This window comes from Echeneis naucrates, chromosome 9 (genome assembly GCF_900963305.1).
Source record: "Echeneis naucrates chromosome 9, fEcheNa1.1, whole genome shotgun sequence".
Lineage (NCBI taxonomy): Eukaryota > Metazoa > Chordata > Actinopteri > Carangiformes > Echeneidae > Echeneis > Echeneis naucrates.
Genome location: NC_042519.1, coordinates 5,129,509 through 5,156,989, shown reverse-complemented (window position 1 = coordinate 5,156,989; position 27,481 = coordinate 5,129,509). Strand labels below are relative to the sequence as shown.

Genomic DNA, 27,481 nt, shown 5'->3' with positions numbered 1-27,481 from the left:
GTTTGTTGTTTGCTTGTTGTTGGGTTTTTTTTTTTTGTTTGTTTGTATGTTTGTTTTTTTACACAAGGTCTTTCACAATGTTGCATACATTAAAAATCTGCAAGCAGAATTTGGAGGAAGTATATAGAGGAAGTTACACAGAGCTAATGTACGTCTTCTACGGTTTCCATCATATCTCTTGTTTGTGCTCTTTCTTGTGCTCCCACTCTCTCTGCTGTTTTCCCTGACTGACCCTATCTCAGCAATGCTACAGTACAGGGAGGTAATGATGAGGAATGGAGTTATAATGCCAGTTGTTAAACCTCAGGCCGCACAACAAATGCGCTTCAGAGACCATGCATTTGTCTCTGAATGGATTAGGTCTTTCTGTGGTAACCCTATATTTAATCTCACTCCGGTCTCTGCAGGCAACTCTGTGTTTCTCATGGTAACAAATATTCTGTCATTTTCTTCTCCTTACATCTTTAACTGCTGTTGCACCTGAACTCCTGCAGTCTTTGTTTGTTCTTGATTATCTGTTGTTTCCTAATACACGAAGAATGGAGGGTAACCTACTTATCTGTGAGAGTGTCTGTTATCTGCACGACTTGGCCATGAATGTCAGACGTGCATAAAAAAAAAAAAAAAAAAAAGAACAGCCTGTCTGGTTGTGCAAGTTGTTCTTAGCCAGCACCTGGATGTCATTGCTCATTCTGCCCTGTCTTATCACCTTGTAGGAGTCCTGTGTTTGTGCAGACATTATCCTTTGCCCCACCAGCTCAGTGTCTGCCTATTAGTTATTTTCTTCATATTTCTATGTTTCTAAGAGCTTGTTAATACCCCATAATAGGAGGTCAGATGCTGTAGATAGGTTTTATTTTTTTTATGTGAATTTTGTGTAATTATAATTCAGATCATTTATATAGTTATTAGGGAATCATATTCACTTACGGCCCCCAGTGATGCATCCGGACTTGCAGATTTTTTTTATGACAGCAACCACCTTTGACCACCTGATCAGGCAGTAATGGCAGTTCCCTCAAAAGAGCCGGAGATTATATGGTTATTATTCTCAGAGCACAAGAAAAGTCATAGAATGTTAATAAACTGGTGCCAGTCTGTATTAAATTATCAATGTGCATGAAAAATTCATCTCCAAACGTCTTTCACACTTTCTGAGTCGGAGCACAATTCACTTTTATCTTGTTAAAGGAATGGAAATTTTATTACAAGGGAAAATAACACCACTTGTTTTTCATTTTCTGTTTCACATCCCAAGCAGGGGGTTAGACGTGAGATAGCTCTGATTACTGCGAATACTTTCAGTGTTCACGCATAATTTGGTGGGGTTTGGTTGTCCTGTTTGTAGGCTCGATAACTCAGGAGTGAGTGGCATGGCTGTCCTCTCAGAATGCAACGCTATGGTAACGCATATCAGAGGTTGTTATTGTAAGCACCCTGCTAAGTGCCCATAAATTACTTGCTAATCTCACTTCTCCATTTTCCATCTTTTTTTCTAAGTGTAAATTATACCCTAGTAAAGACAAATCAGTAACCAGACCACACAAGGCTGCACCTTCTGTTTTCATGTTTTCCAGACAAAAGCAGCAAAGTGTAGTTTTTGCTTCCATCAGTCTTCCAAACAGCTCAGGAGGAGGGAAAATGAAAATGCTGTGGGTCCATAAACAATTGTGTATCAAATGCAAGATCTAGTTTGCACATTTCCCTCTGCCAGCACTGTGAAGAAGATAAAGAATGTCAAGGTGACATGCGCATGCTTTTGGAAGGAGAATAAAGACAGCAATGTCCTTGCTGATTCTATCAGTGGGTGCCATTCTTTACCTTGTTCAGTGAAAGAGGAGGGAGCGGGGGGAGGAAGGCCATGAATAAAAGCCAGAGACTGCATAGCATCCCTCCCAGAAACGCCAGTCTAACGCAACGTTGTTATCAGCTCCCAACTGCTTTTCCTCCCTGATCGATCTGTGGTGTTGGGCAATGCAAATGGCTGCAGCTAGCCTTGGGTATTCTACCATCAATGGAGAGTAATTATCTTCGGCAACAACCAATATTGGATTGTTAAGCCTCAGGATAAGGTAGCCGGCAGAGCCTTCAAACAGTCACTCACCTCTGTGGGCTTGAAGGCTGATGGATGGATCAGCTGGGACTGGCTGCTAGAGGGGCTCCCGAGGCAAACTAGCAGAGTTACCAGCTCTCATCTCCCTCTGCCCTAGCAGCACAGCCCTTTCAATCCCAGAGAAAATTCATTTTTAATGTGCCTGGCGGAGGGTGCTTTTTGTTCTACATCGCCTTGCTCAATCAGGACAACTTTTCATGTCGAACAGGAACCTCCAGAAACATTTGCCATGAGGGCTTTGATGAGCACAACTTTAAAGACGAATAAAAACCAGGAGCCTGACAAGCTTTGTACATGCAGTGGATACAGAAATGTCTGCAGTCGACAAAGAGTTGCAGACTGCACATAAGTGAAAATCCATTACAAGTACTGTAGTTCAGTCCTACATATGCTTCGACAGAGTATTTTGTTTCTGTATTGTATTCAATCGCTTGTGCATCTCAACAGCTCCTCTATTACTGTGAAGTCCTTTACTTTTAGTTAGGTCCGCTGAGAGTCATTCAAAGTGTCTGACATCCTCTGGCCTCTGTTCTCCGTAGCACTTCTTGTATTCTGGAGTACGCTGGTGCTCCAAATGGATGACCTAGAAATGTTGTCCTTATTGAAAGATGGGAGTCATTGAATAAGGTGCTCATTCTCACATCGTTGGTCTATGCTACTCGAGCCCCCGTAATGAATAAATCATGGATTCTGCAAGGCACTCTCCAGATAGAAATTACAATGTACAGCTGCAGAAATAAAATGGAATAAAACATGACTGTGTTCCGTTTTTTTGGTGGTGGCTCTCTTATGTTGTGCCTCTCCACCATCATTACTAGTAATGGTGAGGATTCAAAGTAGAGATAACTGGGATTCAAACTTGTAGTTTTATTTCTCCAGTTAGAATAACTGCCCAGCGCTGTTGTTTCATTGAAGAATAGAAACTAGAAATGATTTTTTTGAACAAAATCAGCTCAGCCTGTGAAGGCCATTATGGCACACAGTTAGGCCTTTGTCACCTCAATGAATTTCCAATGCTTCCGTCCATTCGCACAGACAAATTCTAAGAAAAACTATAAGTAGTACGTCATTACGTACTTGTACTGTGTCTGCCATGGGCAGGGTTTGATATCATTAACTTCAGAGGAGGTTATTTGTTCTTGATAATGTTCTAGTTTCTAAAGCAGAGTGAGGAGCTTTTAGCAGAGAAATAGTCTTGCATAAGAAATATTTGTCTGTCACCTTAATATTAATATTTTTATTTGAAGTCGATATTAACACTTCCTGGCAACATCTGATCTGGACTCAGCATATTTCTGTCTGCACCCCTTGAATATCTCTTTACATAACAGCTTCTACTGTACATGGATTATTTTTGGATGCTGTAGGGAGGTTGGGGGGGTGGGGGGGGGGAGTAAGGGGGTGTAGGTATTGTATGCCAGATGCTATTTCCACAAGGCAGATATTTGGACCAAGCCTCTAGATCCACTCAGTCAGTGCAGGCTTACCTGAGATTAACTGTTCTCCTGGCTGATGCTGGCAGCATTAGCGGCCCATTGCTGAATGGACATGAAGCCGAAAGCTGGCTGTTAAAGTGCTGAAGGACAGAAAATACACCCAACCTTGCTCCCAGAGGTGATGTAGTGGTTAGACCCCTGCCTTGGGAACTATATTTGGCCTCAATAGCTTAAGACTGAATCCTACAAGAGCCTTTCTCATGTGTCCATCACAGCTTTCTGGAGGAAATTTAAGGACTTTCTGGTGTGATAGTAAGACATCGCAAGTCTCATGCACAGTGTCATTTCAACAGTCTTTAAATCTGGGATATGGACAACATGCCAAAATACAGACATCGTGATTGAATATGCAATTAAATTACAAAGTGACTACTCATTAACCAGTAGCAGCTGGGCTGAGTTAGTGCAGACAGCATCTCAGAGGTTTTCTACACATCATGATGCTTTTAGCCTTACGTAACGAATCTACGAACCAAATTTTAATTTGGAATATTAGATGAATTGAGCGCTCTTCAGTTGACAAAGAGCAGCGTGCAACACTTTTGGACACTTTTGATTCCTTAAAAAATTGGAATGGTCCTTTCGGAGAAATAACTATACCAACAAACCGCAGTGCACCAAATCCCTGTGTTTGCTCCACATTTTCTTTATTAAAATGGGGAGAGCTGATATAATATGACCCTGAGGGGTGATGATGCCTTCATGACACCCATTGTTTCCTTCTGGTATCAAAAAGGCCAGTTTCTCAGGATGCCCTGCTAGTCCAACATCTGCTCTCCTGCTTCATACATTGTCCTGGAACAGTTCCCAGGTTTGGCGTCATGTATGTTTGCTCTTTTTGGTCACTGGCTCCTTTCAGTTGCTTTTGGTAAGCTGTGATTTTCTAGGATAAACAAAATCACAGCCAATTGCCCCACTGACCAAAGTCCAGTTTAGTGGCCTCTAGCTTTTCTTTGTTGAATTCCCAATGTTGAATTCCCACAGCTTTTACTCCGACCTATGTGTGCATGTTGGTCGGTTGATTAGGGCTTGTGTGTCTGTATCCGTAATTCCCGACATTTTAGGGGAAATCTATAGACTTGGGCAGGACCCATAATCGCAGTCAGCTGCTAAATAATTACAAGTCTTGCATTCCTGACATGAACCCGCAAAGTAAGCCACAGCTCTTATTGTTCTTGTCTCATTGCAAGACAGTGCCCAACCTGCAGGCAAAATGTGTAGATGCCGAGTTTGGGGTGGGATGTAGCAGTGTATTGGTTGTCCTCTTGCAGTACTGTATTTATCGTTCTTTATTTGGAAAAAAAAAAAAAGAAAAAGAAAAGAGAAAGGATTTTGTCTACATAAAACAGCTGCCATCCTCTCCAGTATATCTGTGGAGTGTAACACGGTATGGCAGAAAGTAAACAGCAATCTTCTTCTTGTCTCTAGAAACCTCCACGGGGCACAGGAGCAGCCCCTTACTCTGCTTTGGCTTTTTGCAACTGTAAGCCTCTTTCAACCCGACTTCAATCATGGCTAAGTTACGCAAGTCATAAGAGCGAACAGGATAACCACAGGGCCAACTTTGTTGGAGACGTCAAAGTGCTATCCTGCTTGTCTTTAGTTTAGGAGAGTCCTCCTCTAAAGTACATTTTAAGAATAACATCTTCACTGTGGAGGAGCAGATGGATTGCCCAGCTTGGTCAGGACTGATGCCAATCCATACTCCCCAGGCTACTGAGAGTTTTAGGGAATTGTTGCAGACTGGATGGGTCAATAGGGGGGAATTGTAGATTTTGGTTTTGTTTGTTTTTTCCACTTTGCATCTCTGCACGCATGCTTGTAGTGTGTAAGTGTATGAACTGAACACTTATGCCAGCTGGGTATATCCAGTTCAGTTATTATCTTCATGAATTACAATTTCTCAAGTGAACAGAGGCGAATGTTATAAATATCTTCTTTTTTTTTTTCCTCCTTTGGATCATCATGTCCTGATTCCAGTAGTTATAAACTGGAGACCTAACACTGCTGAGCAGTGTGCTATGAATATGCAAAAGAATGAGATCAATCACAAATTATGGGTTAGCAATTTTTTTTTATGTTTTTATTTGATTTTATTACATTTTTGAGGACTGTGCAGAAATGAACTTTTCAGCTCAATTGTTGCTGCAGTAAATCTATAGTATGTGGTGAAACACGCAGTAGGCTATAAAGCCATGTCCATATGCTTACGTGGGTCTCATGTATATCCAAAGAGGATATACAACGAGAATCTATTCACCTGGAAGCTGCTCTTCCTCGCAATAATTAAATTTAACATAAGGAGGTAGGAATAGATGAAAAACATCCAAGCTCCATTATTGGGAATAGTGTCAACAAATCAGATCAAGCCCTCGTACATTGATTGCTCTGGTCTCGTCCTGTCCTCATTTTCAACAGCTGCTGCCACACACACACACACACACACACGCTGACACACGCACACACACACCCTGGCTGACGCGCAGAGCAGTCCAGTCTCTCTCTGTGTGGCGCACGGAGAGCAGGTCGGAGAGGAGCTGAGCGCACTGCGTTTTTCGGGACTTCTTGTCTTACCAAACGCGCCAGGATCTTGTGGATAACCGTTAAATGATATCCCTCACGCTCGACCAAGCCCCGACACGGCTCTTGGATATGTATTTCGTCGCATTTTCTGTTTGAGATTGACAAATACTTTGGGGAATCTATTGTGGACGATTTGTCGTCGGCGCTTTCACTGCCCGAGTTGGAATCCTATGAGCGGTGCTCCGGCTTGACAAAGATCCGCTGTGTTCTCTCAAGGAGCCCGAAATAAATGTCTGCAGAACTTTAGAGAAGTAATACAAACTGAATTTTCGTTCTATTTCCTGAAAGGTCTCGGCGCTTTTTCCTTCGAGAGACAGAGGGAAAATCCCCTCAGTGAAGATTTATTGTTCCAGCAGGTTATTCTATGTTGAGAGTTTTATCATCATCCAACCGTTGAACAATCCTTTCTTAATTTTTTACTGTTATAATTTTTTTTAATCCAAACTGGATTTAACCCCAGCGAGGCTCGCTTCCATATCTTGATGAAAGCGCGTTGTTATTCGCTCCAGTCTGGCTGATTTGGATATCCTCCGCCACCGATCTCAACGCATTTGGACTCGGTAAGGTTTTTAATGACATTCCGCCGATGCTTTTGTTTGTTTTCAGGCGACGTATTCGCAGAGGAGGAATTTGGGGGTAAAAAATAATGATGGTAATAATAATAATAATAATAATATGAAGAAGAATAATAAATAAGCGCACGGAGCGTTTTCGCCGAAACGAGTGTTGGCTGTGTTTGCAGAAGCTGCTCATTGTTAGGATTTTTCTTCCGTAGCTCGCCTCCGCCGGTGGCAGGCGCATTTTCCTCTCCGGCCAGACGCCCTGCACGTCCTGGAAAAACAAAGATGCCTCGGCGGCTCCGATAACACCCAAACTTCCTTATTCATTTCACAAGAGCCTTTACTCTCTTTTGTACCGGTTGTAGTAATTCACTGTGGATTTCATAGCACAACTGCTTCGCAGGAACGGAAGGAAGTATCGTAGAGACTGCCGGGTGTTTTAGGGGAAAGAAGATTAAAATTATTATCCAGGTCGGTCTTGCGCTTTGGGTTCTGGGAGCCCATTAGGATGGACGCAAATAGACGCGTGGCATGTGTTTATTTATTTGAGAAATTGTAATATATATATATATATATATTGCATTATTTCCAACATGTTGTGGGAGCTACAATTTCCCCCTTCTTTTCTGTCTAACTGAGCTCATGCTCTGGAGAACGGCGCCTTCTTATTGCGGCGCACCGGAGACCCGAACACAGTCTGAGTCTGTCCCAGGTCCCGGACTTCCCCAGCCGCTGGAGGGGCTCTTTAATTAGCTTTTCTTCCCCCCATCGCGCCCAAACTAGCTCAACCACCAAGGTCAGGCTGGATCACATGTCGCCTGGTAATATTAGTTCCACACCTCGGCCCCTTTAGACACGAGTCCGAAACCAATTTATTGCTCCCAGAGATCAAATTGTTGTCTAATATTGTTTATGCATCCAAAGAGTCCACTACAGCATCCTCATAATAATGCTATAGGGCCTTAAAATGTGACTTTTTAGTGATTCGCCCTACTTTACTCTCCCAGTGTATTATTATAATATTTCCTTAGGGACCAGGGAGTGTTATGTTTCTCTCCTCATCTGTGCTACATATGTGGCTGTTTTAGCTTAAGTTTAAAATTTTACATTCATAAACCGCTTGTCTGTGAATATAATGAAAATTCATTCTGGTTGTTTTTTTTTCTATCTCCTCTAATACTTTTATCTCCCACATTCATGTTGAATTTTATTTAATTTTTTTTAAAACCACCAAGTGTTGTCTGCAGAATATAGTTTATTTCGTATGGTCTCTCAACCCGTTGGTTAAATATTCCTCTACGGCATGGCTTTTGTCAATAATCTCATGAAAATATTATATATTGCAATTATAATTCCCAAAGTTTAAAGATTAATTGTCGCAGAGACAGGTTGACGGAGCTGTGGTTCAAAAGTGACATTTATGTAGGTGGAAAATGCATCCAAATAATTTTTTCAATTATTGCTGTTTCTGTTTGGTAGATTTTCCAAACCTTTTCATTCGATAAAACGCAGAGAAATGTGCCATTGTGGTCGTTGTTATGCCTGTCAATCACTGTCTTGTGCTGCAGGCTCTAGATAGGCTACGTTGGAAATGTCATTATGTTCTCATCAGGGCTGGTGCAAAAACCAGCAGTGTAACTGATGCGGTCAATGATGAAGTCTCTATAAAATATTCTCAGTCCATTATCTCTTGTTATTGCCTGTTAGTTCTGCACGTCTTTGGTTTGTATTATGACGCTGTAACACTAGTCACTCTTCAACCTGATACTTCTACCACCTACATATTAAAATATGTATCTTTCTCTGCTCCCCAGCACCTATCTGTAATCTACTGCAGATGGGGCTCTGGAATTAGCTTGCAAAAACCTCTCTTATTCCTATCTTCAAAAACCCATTTATCTCTAGCGGAAAGCTGATAAGAGACAGGCCTGCTTGCCAAATGTGATAAGAGGGTGAAAAAACCTCCAGCTATTTGTAACGTAAGAGTTCAGGCAGATCGCAGCTGGGGAAGACATGACAAACCCAGCATCATGAGACTAATGCCTTGTGCCCCCTGAAGCCTGGATATGAGATAGAAGAAGAAATGGAGATTTATTCTGGATCTGTGCATGAACTCGGTTGTGAAAAATTAGCTAAAGACACATTGAAGAAAATAGCCAAAGCTGTTCTCGGTATCTAAAAATCTCAGTATTTTTTCGGCATTGTAAATTAATGCTTTAGTTTACTAGATTATTTCACATAGAGGTGAACGTGCAACAATATGTGGAGGGAAAAAAAATTGTGTCAGTCAAATATGTTGTTCATGCATGCAGAGTTAAAGATGTGTTAAGGGAGGACCCTGTTTTAAAAGTATTATAAATCCCAACTGTAACCTGTCTAAATCGTGGAGCTAATCCAAATTGGCTTATATTCTGAGATTTAAGTTGGCCCTCCGCAAGAAACCCAAAGAAAAATGGAAGCTGGTTGTGCTGTGGAAGTGAAAATCAAGGTACTGCTCATTCTGCAGGCCAGTTAAGACCGGCAGTGCTCGAACAGTACTCAGACGGTGTTATCCTATCTGTGGCTGCTGTTCCCCTCTGATTTACTGGCCGCAGAGCAATAGCCGCTCCACTGCATTAAAATTGATTAATGCTTCCCTGGTTCTGAATGTCATTTCTGTAGATCAACCGACATAGCTTCACTCTCGGTGCATGTTACATCTAGCGTTAATTTGTTGGGGCAAATAGAGGGGCTCATATTAAAACGGGAAAGACATATGAATTGTATTTGTTGTAATCTACATGACCTTTCACAAAACTCGCCATCAGGAAAGCGAGTACTTCTCTTATTCGCAGACTTATGGGCCACAGGAGATGTGGATTGTTCCGAGGACATGTCATTACTGTATAACAGATGACACATAGCATGTGATGTTATTCATACTACAAGGACACTCCCCAAGCTCCGCCACTTGTGGGTCCACAGTGGGAGCTGGAGAATTTATGCCTGTCTCTGTGGCACTTGGATCTACATCTTAATCCTGACAAGGGACTTGCCATAAAACACTCTCTCTACACCAAAAGCAGAGGGAGGCTTTACAGAAGAGGAAGCTGCTGTGGAGCGAAGCGTTTGGCAAGCTTGTCTTTTAATGCACACTGCAGAGATGTCTCTGTTTTTAACGTTAAAGTTATAAATAACGCAAAGGGCCGCACAAGGCCAGTTGCTGTAAAGGAACAGGGAGGTGTTGGCAAAACAAAATACATTTTCTCTCCCCTTTTTATTGCATGGCAGCTCCTTCAGAGCTGGCTGTGTTATTAACCACACTGGACAGTGGGGGATTTATGTGAAGGTCCAAATGGAAGTGACCAGTGACCTTTCCTGTGGCGTTAGCCAGCTCTCAAACTGCCAGACACTGGACTGCCTCAACAATGAGCTGCAGCTCTTTGTCCCTCATTTCTTCCTATCTGATGTTATTTCCTAGATGTGGGCATCTGCTCACTGGGAGACCCGGGGCTTGTGTCTCCATTCATGTTTTTCCTCCTTTGTTAAATTTTTTTTTTTTTTTTTTTTTTTCCGCTTTCAGCTCAAAATGTCAGCTGTGTGCTTCGTAAAGCAACCATCCATGGTCTTTTGAAAGCCTCTAGGTACTACTGAAGTCATAGGTCAGCCAGTCACTCAGTCAGTGGGTAATGTGTGTTTCGTGCTCCTGGCTGAATGTGGTGAGCTCTTTACAAAGGCTACTGAGCAACACTGTGCCGAAGAGGAAGGGTGGAAGTGTGCAGGTCACAACATTGGGCCACAACACACTGTTAAATGTGTTCACCTATGATGCTGCTTTTATTGTCTTCGAATGCCCCTTTTTAATAGAAGTCCCTCTTTAGTTCAAACAGCTCTTCAAATCCATACATATTTCAAAAGAGTGCTTCCTTTCGTCCCCCAATCCTTTCGCAATTATCCATTGACAGTAGCACCTTCTGCTGTTCATGATTCAATAGAGGATAGGGATAAAACTCAAGGTCCTTTGATTCTGAGCCACTGAGCGGCTCCTCCTTCAGCCTGCTCGTTGGGACCCATCTCAAGGAGAGGAGGAGACATTCAAGTGGTTTTCTCTCTTTTGAAGATGCCGACCTGGGTCAACCTGTAATTCTGGCCGCTGGCCAGTTCTTTCCCTTGTTTCTCTCTTTCTGTCTCCCTTTCTGATTTCCAAACAGTGCTTCCCCGAGAGCAGGCTGTGTCTTTTGTTACCTTTATGAGGCGTAATTAAATGTGCACGGCGTGGCACAGTGTTTGAGCAGGAACCCCAGGCGTGCCATTAGCCAGATGTGGCTGCTCAATCCTTAATGATAGAGGAACAGAGGCGGAGGAGACAAGCTCAGGAGTCCTTCATCACGCCATCCCGAGGTGTCGTGTGGGCCTAATTGCCCCATCGTTTTGTGCACCATACGAGCCCCCGTGACACCTAGCTTGATGCATTCATTATGTAGTCTCCTAGTGCTACTTCAGGCACTGGTGTTCATGTATAACCGGAGGTGGGTGGTACACTGCAGCTAGGCTTTTAGCCAGCAAGTATGATTCCTGAGGGGAGTTCTTAACACCTTTGTTTTGAACATTGCATGCAAGAGTGGGGTGATGTACTGTGTAATGCAGTGCATTAACATTTTACAGAATCAGACTGGAGAGGGATCCATTGTCATATACCGTCATCATGTGAGAGCGTGAAAGGAATAAAAGGCACATTTTATATGCAGCTGCTGTTAAACATCACCAAAGTTGTACATCATTATTTGTATTCAGTTTATGTCAGATCAAATAAGTGTTTTTGGCATTCAGTAGAGGTTGAGTTCTGTCAGTCTGTGTTATACTAGTTGAGAAATGATGTACATGTCCTTGGAAGAGGGGCCAACCAAGAGAGTTAAGAAGCCACTTTTCTAGAAAACAGAGTACTTGTCTGTCTCTGCCTCAGGGCTTTGGAGGAGCTAAGGGATCAGACTGACAAACGCTGACTGATCTGCTCACATTCACACTGCATTTCCTTCCAGTCTTGCCTGGGATCTTACTATTGAGAGTTCTCATATTTCCTCCTAAGCCCTTTCACTCGCTGTGTATTAAAGCCCCTATCCCACTCCACCCCTCTGCCGGTCTTTTAATCCAGCCCGCGTGTTTTTCCCCCTTAGTAAGCAGATTTGAGTAGTGAGCTTTAATTAGATGTGTCTTCTCCAGGATGCGGATGTGTCGGGTGGTCCATGCGCAGCCTGGGGAGTGTTGGGTGGAAATGGGCCTACACACCAAACATACGGCACCCTCACTGGAAAGCAGGCCCCTTCGTTAGTGAGGAACTGACGAGCTGCTGCTCACATTTGGGTAATTAACACCACCACAGATTGTGGAACAGCTGTGCAATTTAGCACTGTGGCAACACCAGCGAGTCAAGAGAGACTCTGCAAACAGAGGATGGCTATGAAGTAGATTCATAGAGCACCTCACTCAGGCCTCATCCAAGCTCTCTCCAGTGGCCAAACATAACACATATCCTCTGCTACTTGGCAGAAAGGCATGACAAATTATTAAAATGAAATTATTGAAGGAAACTTTAGACAATGAATGCTCAAATTAAAACAACAGAAAGCTATGGTTTTAAAATTGCATACTCACAGACGTGCGTGTGCCATGAAAATGCTTTTTAAAAAAAGGAGCAGCTCAATCTTTTTTTGTCAGTCCACAGTGAGTACATTATAAAATCCCTGATAAAGTCATGTCCATGTTTAGATTCTGCATTGCTGCATCTAAGGTTTGTATCCATGGACAATGCACAGCAAAAGGGCTTTGGGGTTAGTCATCAACCTTGTCGACAGCTGTAGAGAATAGATGGACCTTGTGTAAAAAAGCCTCTGCACTTTCTCTCCATGTAATTTAAGCTGCTTTTCATCTTTCTTTTCTTGGCAGTGCATGGCTTGCCCCCACAAAACCAAATTATATGTGAGAAGTAATTAAAGTATCCTGGTCTCCTTTTTGTTTCTTTTTGATTATAGTTAATGTGTACCATTCCATCCTCTACTTTTATTCGTCTTGTTTTTTATCCCCACTGATCCACAACATCTGGTTTTGGGTTTAACCATCAGGGGAGTGGTGAGAGTGTAGGGGGGAAAAAAATTCTTGTACACATACAGTTTAAGCTGGAGCGATTCTCAGTCGGCTTCTACCTGATTATTACTGAAGAAACGCAAACATCCGGGGATATTCAGCTTTCTGTCAAGTCATAAGCATTTTACAGTAGCAGCCCAAAGATACCGAATGAGCTGAGGAAGGAAACTTAAACGTGTGTGATCAAGGAAAGTTTGCATTTTTGTTATATAAGATATAGTCAAATTTCCAGATGCGGAAGTTTTATGGCTAGAGGCAAAGTAGCAATGTACAGCTGTATAGTTAAGTATGAGTATTGTAGGGTTGAGCCCTGTTGCCTCTCCACTCTCTAGCCTATCAAGTGTCAGTGACAGTGACATGCCCAGGGCTGTCAGCAGGCCATGTCCTGACTCCGTGCTCCGTCAGACAGTGAATGGAGGGAGCCCAGGGAACTTGTTAAATTTCTGCTAAGCTAGGCTATGCTTACTTGACAAGAGACATTTCCTTCCAGTCTCCTCAGGTCCTCTACTGCCATCATCATCCGCTACTCTGTGAGTGAGCAGGGCAATAATAATGTGAAAAATGTCTATCTGCAGTAATACCAGGTGAAGACAAACGGATAGGCAGGCAGCCAGCCTCTGCAATGTATTCTGGGAGGCTGGGCCCAGCCCCAGCGGGTTGTCATTTATTTATCTATCTGCAATGTCTTGAGAGGTGAGGAGAGAAGAGATGGCAGAGGCTTCGCTCTACCAGAGGGGGCTGGCCAGCTCTTGAGGGATAGGAAATATAATTGGTCTGCTCTCACTCTTGGCTATGGCACCAATGAGACATTTCTCCCTCCTGCACCCACCCACGTTGCTTGCAGACATAGCTGAAGAGATGAGGCAGTGCTGCCCTTTCAGACCCTGAGCAGGGACAACCCCAAACAAGACTTGTCACTTGTGCTTACAGTGGCATTTATTTGATCGGTGGAAGTTTTTCCTCCTTCCCTCCCCCAGCTCCTTCCTCCTGCATTCTATCGCTACCTCTTTCTTTGGCCTGAAACCTGAATGCAGCTTGGCTGCGACTAAGCATGATTACTCCTGCGCAAAGCAAATGACTTTGCTGTGAGGGGCAGGCCACCTGTTAGTGACGGGTTCAGGGCTGAGCTAACAGAACAAGTGTAACTGTCAGAGAAACAGGTTGAAGTATCAGGAAGAGGGCGGCGGACGGACTATTTCCAGTGGTTGACACTACATTGGCCAGCACATGCCCTCTGCATTCTCCAACACTGATCCAGTACGTTGGAAAGCTTGCTGTGCTAGCAAAAATTACTGAAAGTAAAATATTTCCGGATGTTTTTTTTTTTTTTTTTTTTTTTTTTTTTTTTTGAATATACATCCATGCACGCGTGTGTAAGTCTTTCTTTGACGGAAGCAGGTGGTGTCATGGTGTTTGATAGTTCATTTTTTGGTCGTCGTTGTTGGTTAAATTTGTTTTAGATACTGTAATTGCATATGAAGGTAATTCATCTGTATTTACCAGAAGCTATTGCCTTGCCACACTGGCATCCCTCTAGAGTCCTGTCCATCATAGAGTTCAGTATTCAGAGAGTTATTACAGTATTAAGTGCCCCATTACATGTTGCTGAGTGGCATGGGATGGGCCGCCATACAGTTACACGGGGTCAAGTGAGCAGTCCCTCGCTATGATGTTTAAAAACATTAAAAGCTAAATACCGGATTTGAAAAAAAAAAAAAAACACAATGTAGACTCACAATAATCATTGTTCTTCAAGGAGAGGCTGTGGACTGACTGACCCCAACTGATGTGTAGGGCAATAACAAGAGTGATATTCATAAAGCATATTTTAAGATAACCACACGCTCCACCAGCCTATTCTGAGTGGCTTCACAGCTTTTAACACTTTATTGAACTGACTTCTAAAGTATTACATACATAATGCACGCAAAGAAAATAATATGCCCTCTGATACATCCTGCATGATGGATCATGTAGTTTCTGCTGGCTACAACGTTCAGCTTTTTATTGGGGACTCTGTTTACATTGGCCAACAGTCCAACAACACATCTTTGCCATTGACAGACATGAAATGCAAACACCCTTTTTTTTTCCTTCTATGCTGAATGAATAGCATGCAGTATAAAGGCCCTGGAGCCTCAACTAACTAATCCAAGGACTCTCTCAAATGTGAGAAAAGGCTGCTTGAGCACACAGGCTTCTGCTTTGACTTCATCTGTTTGCATATCTCTTATTCAAATACAGACAGGAGCCACCTGAGCCAGGCTGAGTGTTTCTGGACGTGAGGATGTTGAAATGAGGTTCAAGGAAGTGGGAGGCTGCCATAGAATTACATTTATAAAAGCGAGCTTACATTTTTCAAAGACACAGCTAATTCACCTAGTTATCAGCATGGCAAAGACTGTCAGTAGCTAGAACAGGGGTCCTTTTCAAAATGCAGACATTTCAGAATTTAAGAGGAAGTTTAGGAGTGTAATTGTCAGGTTTGCTTTATTGACAGGAAACTGGCTTGTTAAGGCGATCCGGCACTGCAGTAATGAGCTGTTTAACCTTGCCTCGTCCCATACACTGCAGAAAAATCAATTCAGTGCATTATGTACACACGCTCCAATAATGTCACTGAAGTCAGCATACTGGAGGTGAGAATGAGTGGCCTCTGAATGTGACTTGGCATCCTTTTTGCTCATTTAGTCCACTCATGTGCAGAGATTCCCAGGAAAAACAAAGCTTTTAACAAGCGCTAAGATATTCATTGTTGCCATCATGAACAAGACCAGAAAAGGGTATTAGTGCTCCAGGGAACATTCCTTGCCTGTTGTTCTTTCTTTCCACTTGAATAATTTAAGGAGTTGCATGTAAGACAAAGTTGCATTCACTTGCTTCATTATATTTTAATCCAGAGCAAATGATGCTCTGAATATACTTGGCATGGCCAACAACTTTTGATACTACTCTCCGCAGTGATCGCTCATAAATCTGATCTCGCAGAGTAAACACATTAAATATATCCTCCTTACCCTCCTTCTCTTCTCCCCAGGGATTTGTATTCAGATGGATGCCAGATTGAATGCCTCCACAGGTGCTGTGTTATTATCGGAGACACCAGCCAGTGGGTTTACACGGAGTTCACCACAGCTCATAAAGGAAGCAAAGCTCACAAAACAGTCAGTCACAACACATTAGGGTGTTAATTAGTAATTAATGGAAACGTAGGTTCCTGTGTGTGCTTAATAATGATCAGAGCTCATGTGAAGGTTAATGCACCTGACCTTTATTCAAGTAATGACAGGCTGTCATCACTCTCTCCACTGACAGAGTAAGCTACTGATATCATAAGTCTGTGCAATTCATAACTGTTTCCCATCGAGTTGCAATAAGCAATAAGCATTGTAATTGAAAGCCACTAGTAACATGGCCGTTGTCAAGGTCAGGTCACAATGTGATTTGCTAGAATGATGTTACACAGTAAGTGTAAAGTCTAAAGCCATAATCTCTCTCACAAGGTCTCTGCAGTTGTCATGTTGGCATTAAACTAGCTTGTGCTGGATTCCCAAGAGGTGCACAGTTAGCTCAGCCCCCCTCCCAACAAACACACACACACACATACACACACCGCCACCACCACCACCACCACCACCACCAATCACCTCCTCCCATACAGTACAAAGCTCCTGGCATATCCCACTATTTCATCACGGTTATTTATATACTTCCACCCAGCCCACATGAAGTCACACATCTGGACCATCACTGACAGAAGGGCTCAAGTGCTCTGCCATGTCACAAACAAGATGTAAGGAGGCTTTGGGCTCATAGCTCACACACACTTTCTCATCGTAAAAAGTTATGATATGTCTGTGTTAAAACCATGTCACGTTTTCATATAGAGAAACAAAGTTGTAAATAAAAGCACAACATCAAAGCGCAAAGCATCTGATGAAGCAAGGGGCATACTGCCAGTTGTGGAGTGAATGATTTGTACCAAATCACTTGCATAACCTCAGAGTACCTCAGTAGTAATTCTTTCGCTTGGTACCTTTTGCCACCTTATACTGGAAACCCTGACCTCCCCAACAACCACTACTACAAGTCGCCCTCCCTTATAGGGGCAACTGAGCGTTGAAAGTATTTCTAAAGGTGAGTGTTTGGGCATTGGGTGTCCTGTCCAACCCTGCAGTGAGGCCCTGGGGAAAAGCTTGGGTTACAGCTGATAGAAATTTGAGGCCTGATGTCTGCATCACAAGTAAATTCCACTTAATGTGCCACATCCCTTTCCAACATGACCTGGGGGCTTTAGAAGTCTCAGACTCCTTTATATAGTACATACCATGTTTGTTTGTGCTAGCTGGGTGTAGAGTCTGCCTTAAAGTGGCAAGGGCGTGTTAGTATGGGACATTTGGCAACAAGTGCAGTCTTCCCTGTCTCATTCCCAGTTTTCCACCCCTACCATTGAAACCTCCTGTCCTCTGCAACTCCTCCTTCATTCCTTTCCAGGACAAGTGGTTGTATTGACCCTGAGGGCCTAGCTGTCTCTCATGGTTGCAGCTGACATATGAGCATGGCACAGAGATGAATTCCTAAATTCCTCTCCCCTCATTTCAGCTCCTGTTGTAATTTAGGAGAGATGCTGTTACTAAACCAGCATCAACAACTTCACACCCCACCTCCCTCCCCTTCCTGATAAAATGTGAGCTCAACACAGAGCCAATCTGAAAGGTCTGGGGTCACAGGCATCTAGTGTGTGTGTGTGTGGACAGGATGCAGTGGGATGCAGGATGACTGGTGTGGAGCCTGGTTCCTCACCCAGAATCGGCCTTAAACTCCCACTGGTATTAGAACAATATTTATTTGTGTTAGAGGGGCGCTGATTCATATTACTCAAAATCACTGGCGTAGTACGGGTGAGATCTGCCTTTTACTACACATTTTTTCCTCTCATTAGAGGTGTCCGTGCCCAGAGGAAAAAAACCAATGCCTACCACACATTTCCATGTAGTGCCAGCTCTGCCTTTTATTCTCTTTGTGTGCTGTCTTTCACGGCAGAAGAAATTCACTGTGTGTGGGTTGAAGCAAGGGAAAGGGTCACCGCTTTTTCATCGCTGCATTATTTAAGAACCTGACGAGTTTGTGTTTTTCCCCTCTTAGCAAATTCATCCAAGTCAAGAGCACAGTAAAATCTTAAGAGAGAGGAAGAAAGGAAGACTGTAACTTGCGTAGCCCGAGGTAGGCTATGACTCACCTAGACATTGTTCAGATGGAGGGGGAAAAAAAACATTAAAAAATAACAACAACAAGTTCAATAGGAGTTTCTATTGAGCAGTGCTTAGAGCCACCTTTCTCTTAACAAGCTGCAGTGAGAGGTGGTTTGCCTACCAAGCTTGCCTGCAGCTCTCCGCAGGGCGATTATGTCATGGCGGGCCAGTCAGAATGATGTGTATCTATCTGTTAGGAGGCAGCTCTACTGCAGCAAAGGCTCTGACTAGGAATATTATTATTATCTCCTCCAGGATCCTCTCCACAGCAACAACAGTGCCGCATTGTGAGAGCTCTGGTGAAAGCTGTTTTTGAAATAATCCGCCTGTCTGTTATCCTGCCTCTCAGACAATAACATCCAGAAAGGCTTTTTTTTTTTTTTACTTTCCACCACCCACACTGACAATGGGGTAAAGGCTTTACAACAAAAGGATGATGTGGATATGGGGACAGTGAGTTTCCATGACCCGTCCTATCATAGCTCTTCATAGCAGCCCCGAGGGAGCTGGGATTTGGTTGTGGCTGTTGACCAGCCAATCAGGGAGCAGCGAGCCGTGTCTTAAAGGGCTATCTGCTATCTGGGCTGCCGAGACGCCTGGAGAGCTAAGAGAAGCCACCGGTGCTCTGATCTATATCAGGGCCAGAGAGTAATGATGAACAGCCCCCTGATTCCTCCAGGAGATTACCTGCGGTTCTTATCGCTGCTGGCACACATTTTGACATTAAAAAGGAAAGGAGGCCACACCCTTCCCTTAGTCAGCTGAGCTGCAATGAGCAGAGCAACTGCTATCTGCTGCTTTTGTTTTCCCATCTCCCATTGCTCTTATCTCTCTGTTTCTCTCTTTCTCCATTTCCATGGTCTTAAGCAGGACTTAATCAAAGTGCAATGGCTGTACCACACTGACCCTTATCTCATCCACAAAAAAAGGTACTACTAACCTTTCCAGGTGCCCCCCCCCCCCCCCCCCCTTACCCTGTCATCCCACCAGTTCCACAACTCTCCAATTCCCCTAAGCCTGACACAGGAGGAGAGCCATACATGCTTTTAAACCACTGAGCTCAGATCTGGTGTTACATTAATTGAGTTAAATGGATTGCGATGGTCGAGATGATTTGTCTGTCGGCTTTTATTGCTGCAATTTAGACTGTGCCTCATTGCATTATGCCACTTAATGAGAGCCCTTCGCAGCCGTTTTGTCTCTGCTGGTATTAACATGCACAGGTTCACTTCATGGGGGCGAGCGGAAATGTGCTAGTCCTAATTTCCTCCAATTTTTAGATGACAATCAATTGAAAGCACTTTTTTCTGGCTGTCATTGACATTTTAGAAATGGAATTTCTTTGCATTATTTGTTCCATGCCTGTTTTCCATGTACATATTGTGACTCAGTAATCTGTGGGGGAGAGATTGTGATTTGTTCCCTCCTCTACTGTTAGAACCCCCCACCAGCCCACCTCCATTCTTCATTTGAGGCCCATGCAGGGAGTTTGAGCGGGTCTGGATCCTCTCCGGTGAAATATGCCTTGTCCTTTTTCCTTCATTTCTCCTTATCTGGTTAGCGCTGGCTGTGGGCCCGCTGCGGCGTTGATTTGTGACCCTCTCTGTCTGCAGCGGCAAGAGGCTTTAATGCAATGCGTGCCTCTGCCCTTCTCCTTACTGATGAAACAGGCCCCTGCATTCCCCTGATAGACTGCTAATTTGTATACTAAACTGACAGGCAGCCATGATAAGGGCTAGCAACTGCTGCACAGTCAGGGGAAGGAGGAGTGGTGGTGTGGGGAGCAGTAAGCGAGGCGAAGGGTAATATTTTACACAAAGCTCAAGCCCCCCTGCTCCTCTCTTGGCATTTATTTCCCTGCGTCTGTTGCTAGGGGGAGAGGGAGTTGTCAGACCTGGCACACTGTCATGCGCATACACACACACACACACACACACACACAAACATTACTCAACGGTAAGAAAATAGGGGACTCGGGGCAAAAGCATAAAGAGTTTTGTGTGTGTGTGCAAGGGGAGACCACTTCATTCTACATGGTCACTATGGAATTCATTATCATCTTAATGATGCTTCAGTTGAGGCAAGTATCTGTTGTTTGACGGATGCGTGGGAGGTTTCTTCTCTCTTTTCTGTTCATGCTGTGTATCCCATCATGCTTGCTGGGGGTTTTGCAGTCTTGCTGGCCCACACCTGTTCTGACAAGCAGTCGGTGGCAGTGGTGGTTGTAGTGGTGGGTGGAAATTAGAGGTGAGGTAGATGGTGGCTGTTCCCTACCCTGGGAACGCGTGGCACTGCTGCGGCTTATAATAAACGACCGCTCGGGAGGTCATTAAGTTTCTGGAACAGCATTAGGACAAATGCATGGGAGATAATTAATTTGGTGTCTCCCGTTGGAGCCTGGGAGCTGTAGGCTCACTGTGCATGGTTAATGTGGCATTTATTGCTAAAGTAGCATAAGCAAGTGTCTGGGGTGAAAGGTCGATAGTAGTCGACAGCCCTGAGTGGGTGCTGATAGAAGTGTTTATCAAAGCACCAAGGTGCTCCCACATGAACAGAGAAAATCAGGCCCCTTTGACTGACTGGTCTTTTTACTATATAACTACTGACAAGCTTCTTTAGGCCAGACTTCAAGATCACTGGCGGAAAAGTCTTTGCTTTTTTACACAGAAAAGAAACCCAATTGATTATAGCTAACCAGAACATCGCATTAAACTCATTCAAAAAGCATTGAAATATTGGCAAAATCAGCAGTAATATACACGAAAAGAAATCAAATTATATTAAGTTGATTTGTGAAAGGCTGAATTGGTGCAACCCAGAAAAGGTAACAGAATATATCTGACTGAAAAATTGGAGAGGGCAGTGAAGGAGGAAACTGACAGTGATGAAACACCAAGCAGGGAAGGAGATTAACACCGTGTGTGTTTGTGTGTGCGCGCATGGAGGTGGAAGGTGTGGCGAGTGTGTGCATCCAGGCACAGACAGGTTAGGCCGGGGTAATTGAGAGCCTGATCGTCCACGCCAGAATATGTGCCCTCTTGACTGCGTCCCTTTTTCTCTTTCTCACTTTCATTTTTTTCTTTCTTTTACGTCTCTTTCTTTCAGCCTAGCTGACAACTTGGTGTCAGTGCCGTACCATGTCACATCAATATAGCACAGAGTGGCTGTCTGTTCGTATGTTCTCCCCTTCACCAAGACATCAGGCGCACTCAAGGAAACATGCACATTAATGTGCCGTGTTGGTTTTCTTTTTTTGTTTCTAGTGATTGCACAGGAGAACACATTATATCTGTACCAGCAGGGAGGGTTAAGTTAATTTTCTCTTGCCTAGATGTATTGGGTTGTACTGTTAAATTGCTTTCAATACTAAGGTGACAAATGTCATTTTGAAAACTAACTTTCTCATGTTTGCTTTGTGGTATGTAAATGTTAAAATTAGCTGCCTTACCACTTGTCCCACAGCAGTCTGTCAAGAACATAACATGTGCCAAATGACTCAAAAATAAATTGTAATTATAGCCTTTACTGACATGAAGCCACAATAAAGCCGGCTAACACATTTCTTTATTTTCGCACTACAGCTGTTGTGATAGCACTGCCAGTCTTTGTAAAAATGATACGTCTACCTGGGCAGGAAGAGGCTTTATGTGCAGCATCTGTCTGCAAGATTTCCTGCAGATCTTTTGCTTAGCTCTAAGGAATGCAGGATGTCTCTCAAATCAAAGGTGGATGGACGGCCCTGGGATTGTTTGATATAAAACGGGGGGTTTGGTGGGTGGGGCATTGTGAGGAAAGAAATTGGTCTCTCAGCAGTCTTCGCTAAATGAGGTTAACTGAATCTTGGTAATTGCTGACTTCCTGCCTCATCTAAATCACCAGCCTTAACTGATCAATGCCTTTCATAAATTAATGCCTGAAGGTCATTCAGTTTATTATGCCGCCCTCCCTTGCTGCCTACATCGCCTTGCTCAGTCGGCCCATTGTGAAAAAATTAAGCGTGGAAGCTTTTTAACACATGCAAAAAAAAAAAAAAATGCAATTAAGCTTGTCTCTGATTTTCTAAATTAATTAGCTTGCTGTGTTGTTAAGTAAAAATGATGTGGACATGGAATATTTGTAACGATTCTTTTTTTTTTTTTTTTTTTTTCCTTTGCTGTGACAGCAAATGCATTTTGCCTCTCAGTAAATGTCTAACATATTGCAAGCGAAGGTTTCTGCCTCTCTGCTCTCCCTTTGCAGCTCTGCTATTATCTGGAGATTTATTCACCCAATAAGTCATTGCTGTTCAGGGAAGTTGGGGACTTTTTAAAACAAACAGCGGTGTAATTTGTAATTTGGCATTCGCTAAATCTGGGAATTATGGTTCTGCATGTGGCTCTTCAGGGAGTTAGCACTCAGATGGTGGGTTTACTGGCCCAGCTCCCTCCCTGGCCGCCTTCTTTTTCTTTCTCCCCTTGTTCTCTTTACGACTGCCGAGGAAACGGGAGGATTTCACAGCTGCTGAGAGCTGGGCCCCGGCTGGGCCCTATGACCTCCTTCTTGCTTTTTTCCCCCTCCCTCCATCTCACTCCCTTTTTCCCCTCTCTCCAGCAGTCTCTTTCCTCAGGGAGCTCTTGTGTGGCTCAGAGGAAGCTGAATCATAAAGCATGGCTAATGAATAGAATAGGGAAGGAAAGCTGAGGCCTGCTGACGGCCCTCCAGAGAGGAGGCCAGGATCCCGGAGCCCCAGGCTCAAATAGCAGACGGCCCCCACAAAGGTCAGGCTTCCTGCGGCCCACTCCAAGGGCTTTTGGCTCCCAGGCAATGTGGCTTGAATTTCCCCTATTATTTTTTTAAATGGTTAAATTTCCCTATTTCCTTTGGAAAAGGTGGCCTTTGCTCCTCTTTTTTTTCTTTGTCTGTCTCTCTGTCTCTCTCTCTCTCTCTCTCTCTCTCTCTCTCTCTCTATATATATATATATATATATATATATATATATTTCCCCTCTGTCTTGTTTTTCCCTATCTGTTTTTAATGGCACCCAGGGTTGCCTCAACAAAGAGAGTGTGAAGAATTTGTTATACATGACCTCTGCACACCACAACCACAGGCAGCTCAGACTGCCAGCAGCACAGCCCCATGAAAATATGTCAACTTCACCAGCAAAACCCAGAAAGTTCTACAAAAACAACAGCTAGCCAAATCAGGGCTCTGCTTTGACATGCCTTTTTAAGAAGTGCTTTTGTAAACTGGCCTTGTAATTGTGGATCATGCAACTGACTCACGCAGCCTTGGCAGGTGCAAAACAGAGCGTTAAAGGCTAAATATCAGTTGTTGATTTTATTTGGAATATGTTTAGAATATAAAACAGCTTGTTGCACAGTCAAAATGGCCAGAAAAGGAATAAGGAGATCTAGGTCAACACATGGTAAACTCCGCATTCTCTGTTCTCTTTCTCAGGAACATGTTTTGACTGTCTTGCGCTCTGGATAACTACTTTGCTTATAACAATTGTTGAAACTGTTAACTTGAGTTATGAGCATGACCTAACCTGTCTTTTTTTGCTTTTTTGACCCCATGCCACACTGAGCGTATCCCTGAGCCAGCTCCCGTGTCCATTGGACAAGCTTCATTTCATTCTGAGCCCATATTTTTCTTCAAGGGCCTCCGGGGCCGTGATTCAAGGCTGAGGTTGTGCTGCTGCAGTGCTGAGGCTTGGTACTGGAGCATTTAACGCCATCCAAAGCTAACAAAGAGCCTGTGTTGTAGCCTGGCGCCCTGGTTCTGGGAGACTGAAAGAGGGCAATGCAGAACACTCTCTCTTTCCTCTATAGTCTTTCACCTCATCTACTGTAAGAGGAAACAGGAAGCATCTCTATTAGTTAAGTGTTTGCCCTTCCTCAATGCTCCTCATATCAAGATAGATGTTTAGAGATGTCATTGACCCATTCGCACATTTACAGCTAGTTATTGACCTTCCGCAAACACAACTGACCAGTATTCCTATAAATAACATTCTTAGTTTAGCATTTTCAGAACATGGTTACGGTACATAAAGCAGAATCTAAAAGCCACAGCCAAAAACTACAGTTAAGGCTGTAGAAATATCAAGTGTACAACAAATATACCGACCACAGCTTGAAGGGAGTAACTTCTTTGTTTGTATTAGATGTTTTTTTCTTAAAGTTTGACTTGCCTTAACGTATAATAATCTATAATAATCAATATTGTTATGACTATTTTTGTTGGACAAACCAGTTTGTGTGCACTTTGTCAGATGCCCTAACAGTGTTTACCATGGCTGCAGAGAGTTAAGCAGATTGCTGCGAGGTTGCTTTCCCCGGGTGCTGTTGTGATTCAAGCTGAAACGAGACATCAAGCACAGGAAGACAAACACTGTGCAGAACTGTAACACAGTGGCAGTGAAGGAGAAATCGGGAGGTCTTGGAAAGAAGAGGACGTCCTCAAAACACTTGTGAAGAACTAACAGGGATGCCAAGGACAGCCATCTGTGTTTACAAAATCATTTGCTTTCTCTTTCTGTCGCTGTCTCTCTTGCACTCACTCTGATTCACTGTTCATTCTTTACATATGCTTCCTTTGTGCTGCATAAAATACGTCGCAGTTAAGGACACTAAGGCCCTTTGGGTGGAACATATGTTCAGCTCTTGGAGCTTTTAACAAGTCTGCGGAACCCAGATGAAAGGAGCTAAAGCAAAGGGAAGTCTTGGCTATAAACAAAGCCCCTATATGTGCTGATATTACAGGCTGAGGAGGATTTTCAGTTGTTAATATTATCTTCCAAGCACACACAAGACTGTTTTTGTAGATTTACTGCTTTTTGGTGCTATTGTTTAAAAAAATGTCCTACGTGTATTTTTGCAAAAATGTATGGTGCTTTTTGGTTTTGCTTGTGTCTGCCAAAATCTACATCCATCTAAAGGATAGAGGAAAATACCTTGCAGTGTTTAGTCTAGAGGTCTCCACTATCACTTCATAGTCAGATGCCTTTCTTCCTCAAGTATTTCACTCAGTCTCCATGTGGCTGCAATCTACCAGTTTTGCCCTGATCACTGTCAGTCACATAAGGAAAATCGGGGAATGTTTTTGATCTAGCACATGCTCATGTTGTTAACAAATCTTCTGTTCGCTTCCAATGCAGGCGGGTACTGTCTTTGACATGAATGAATTTGTGAAATTGGGGTCATGCTTTGAAAGTACAACCACATTGTGTGCATGTGAACATTTGTTCCATTCAGAAATATTGCAGAGCACATTGTTGTTTCTATGTGACAAATATGCAAAACCCTTTGTGCTTTAGCACTGCATAGCCACCTAACTGATTTCCTCTAACTCCGACCGTATTTCTTTTGAGGGTTTTCAGGTGGCACAACAGTGCCACCTAATGTTACCTCACCAATAAAAAAGCCATATAGGGAGTATCAGGTACAGAAGGAGCTCTTGATTGACTGTAAAATGCGTGTATGAGAGCAGGGCTTTAACACAAAGTACTTGTGGCCATATTTGTGACTAAATAAGCCATTTACCAGGCACACAAAATGTGTGTCAGGGTTTAAATTAGCTGTGATGGATAATCTTAAATTCTATGAGTCAGTTTTTTAAAATAGGATTATTTAGTCAAATTCGCTAAAGACCTGTCCTTTCATTTTTCTAGGTGTCTGATGTAGGATCGGAGAAGCTCTTTTCCCCTACCACACCCAAAGGTAAGACCCTGCTCTGTTTTCTCCATTCAACTCAATCTTTCTTCCTCTCCATTATACATACACATAACATCAGCTGGGTCTTTGCAAATAAATCCAAATCTGGATCACTCTAATCCTGCATCTTCCATTCAGATTTAAATGTCAGCAGACATAAGCAAGGTCTGGTGACTACATATGCATACATTTTTGCCTGAGTGCTGAGTGGCGTTTCTTGGACGACCCCGCCAAAGGCTTAGCCCTCCTACATATTGGTTCATTAGAGGGGATTTAGAGTCTCCCTGCCACATGCTCCCACAAATGGGAACTTCCCCTCAGGCAATACAAGCTCTCTGACAGCAGGCCTGGAACATAATGGATGCCAAAGGAAAGGGAGAGAAAGAGCTTTGTCAGCCCCCCCCAGACAACACAAACTCTGTCAGTGCGTATGCACATATGTGGATTATAAGGCCTTTGCTTTTGTACGTTCATGTGTGATTTCTTGATTCTTGTTTTTTATGCAGTGTTCCGACCATGTTCATTCAGTACATGCATTTTTGGCATGTCACAGTTACAATACGGACGTGGAAATTCGGCTACGTCTGTAAATTCAGTAAATGCGATATGCTTGCCAGGTCAGAGGGCAGGAAAAATTTGTGTCAATTTGTGGAAGCATGGAAGTAGGAAAGGGAGAAGAAATGCGATCAACCTACTAGTGACAGACAGCAGTATGCATACCACGTCCCCCCCCCCCCCCCCCAGGGCAGGAACCAGGAATGAGCAGAGGGAGGAGATGGAATGGAAGAATAATGTAAAATATTAAGGTTTTTATGTGGAGTGGGGAAGAGATGTCAGCAGGACAGACAGATTAGTGTAATCTGGTATGCCACATAAACACATTTTACTACTTAACCCTACTTGTACTTAATTAGTGTGGCAGTTTTGTTTTGTTAGCCATCATCGTTGTAATTACAGTGCTCCGCTCTCCTGAGTTCTACTTTTAGAAAGTTGTAGCATCAGTGTAACTAAGCCCATCTGGTTTAACAAGTAAGAGGTTTTGTTCGTTTATTTACCTCTACATCAGCAAATCCTGCAAAATCTGAGAGCCAGAGTCCCACTTAACAATGAATAAAGGTGTACGCTGGTTAAGTGCAGTAGTTTTGACTGCTGATTGGAAAAGCATGGCTGACAACAAGGAGAGAAACCAGGCCTTTTGGCTCTGTGATGCAGATGACCTGTGACCAGCATCGGCCTCATGAAACCAGCGTTCACAGTGACAATGGCTTCCAGACTTGCATGGTTTAGAAAACAACTAGACCAAATCCAACTCCATTTATTCGCCACTAGGCTGCAGGACTAATGCTGCTGTCAGCTGTCAGCGTGTTGACTTATATTCCCTGTGTGCACATACAGGACGTGGCTGGCTATAAACATACTCTGCCATAGAGAACTGATAGTACAGGCACATAAACAGTCTCTGTCCCTTCGGCACATCCACTCATGTCGGCTGGTGAATGAAGGCCTGCCTGGATCTTCCTCATGTACACACACACACACACATACACACACAGGACTGAGGCTTAGGTCCTGGGAATTATGTCCAGACAATCCAATCAGGGTCTCTTGTGATTATCACACAGATCAACCAGATCCTGTTTGGGTAATGTGGAAGGAGGGT

General features: G+C 43.4%; 1 protein-coding gene across 7 annotated transcripts in view; it reads left to right on the top strand.

Moving 5' to 3' along the window:
• Window positions 1-27,481, top strand: part of fbrsl1 (fibrosin-like 1) — a 262,394-nt gene that overhangs the window by 202,508 nt on the left and 32,405 nt on the right. For all 7 annotated transcript variants that reach the window (XM_029511662.1, XM_029511661.1, XM_029511665.1 and 4 more), the window contains one exon: window positions 25,779-25,827. In XM_029511662.1, coding sequence (XP_029367522.1) covers window positions 25,779-25,827 — 49 coding nt within the window. The remainder of the gene's footprint in view (window positions 1-25,778; window positions 25,828-27,481) is intronic.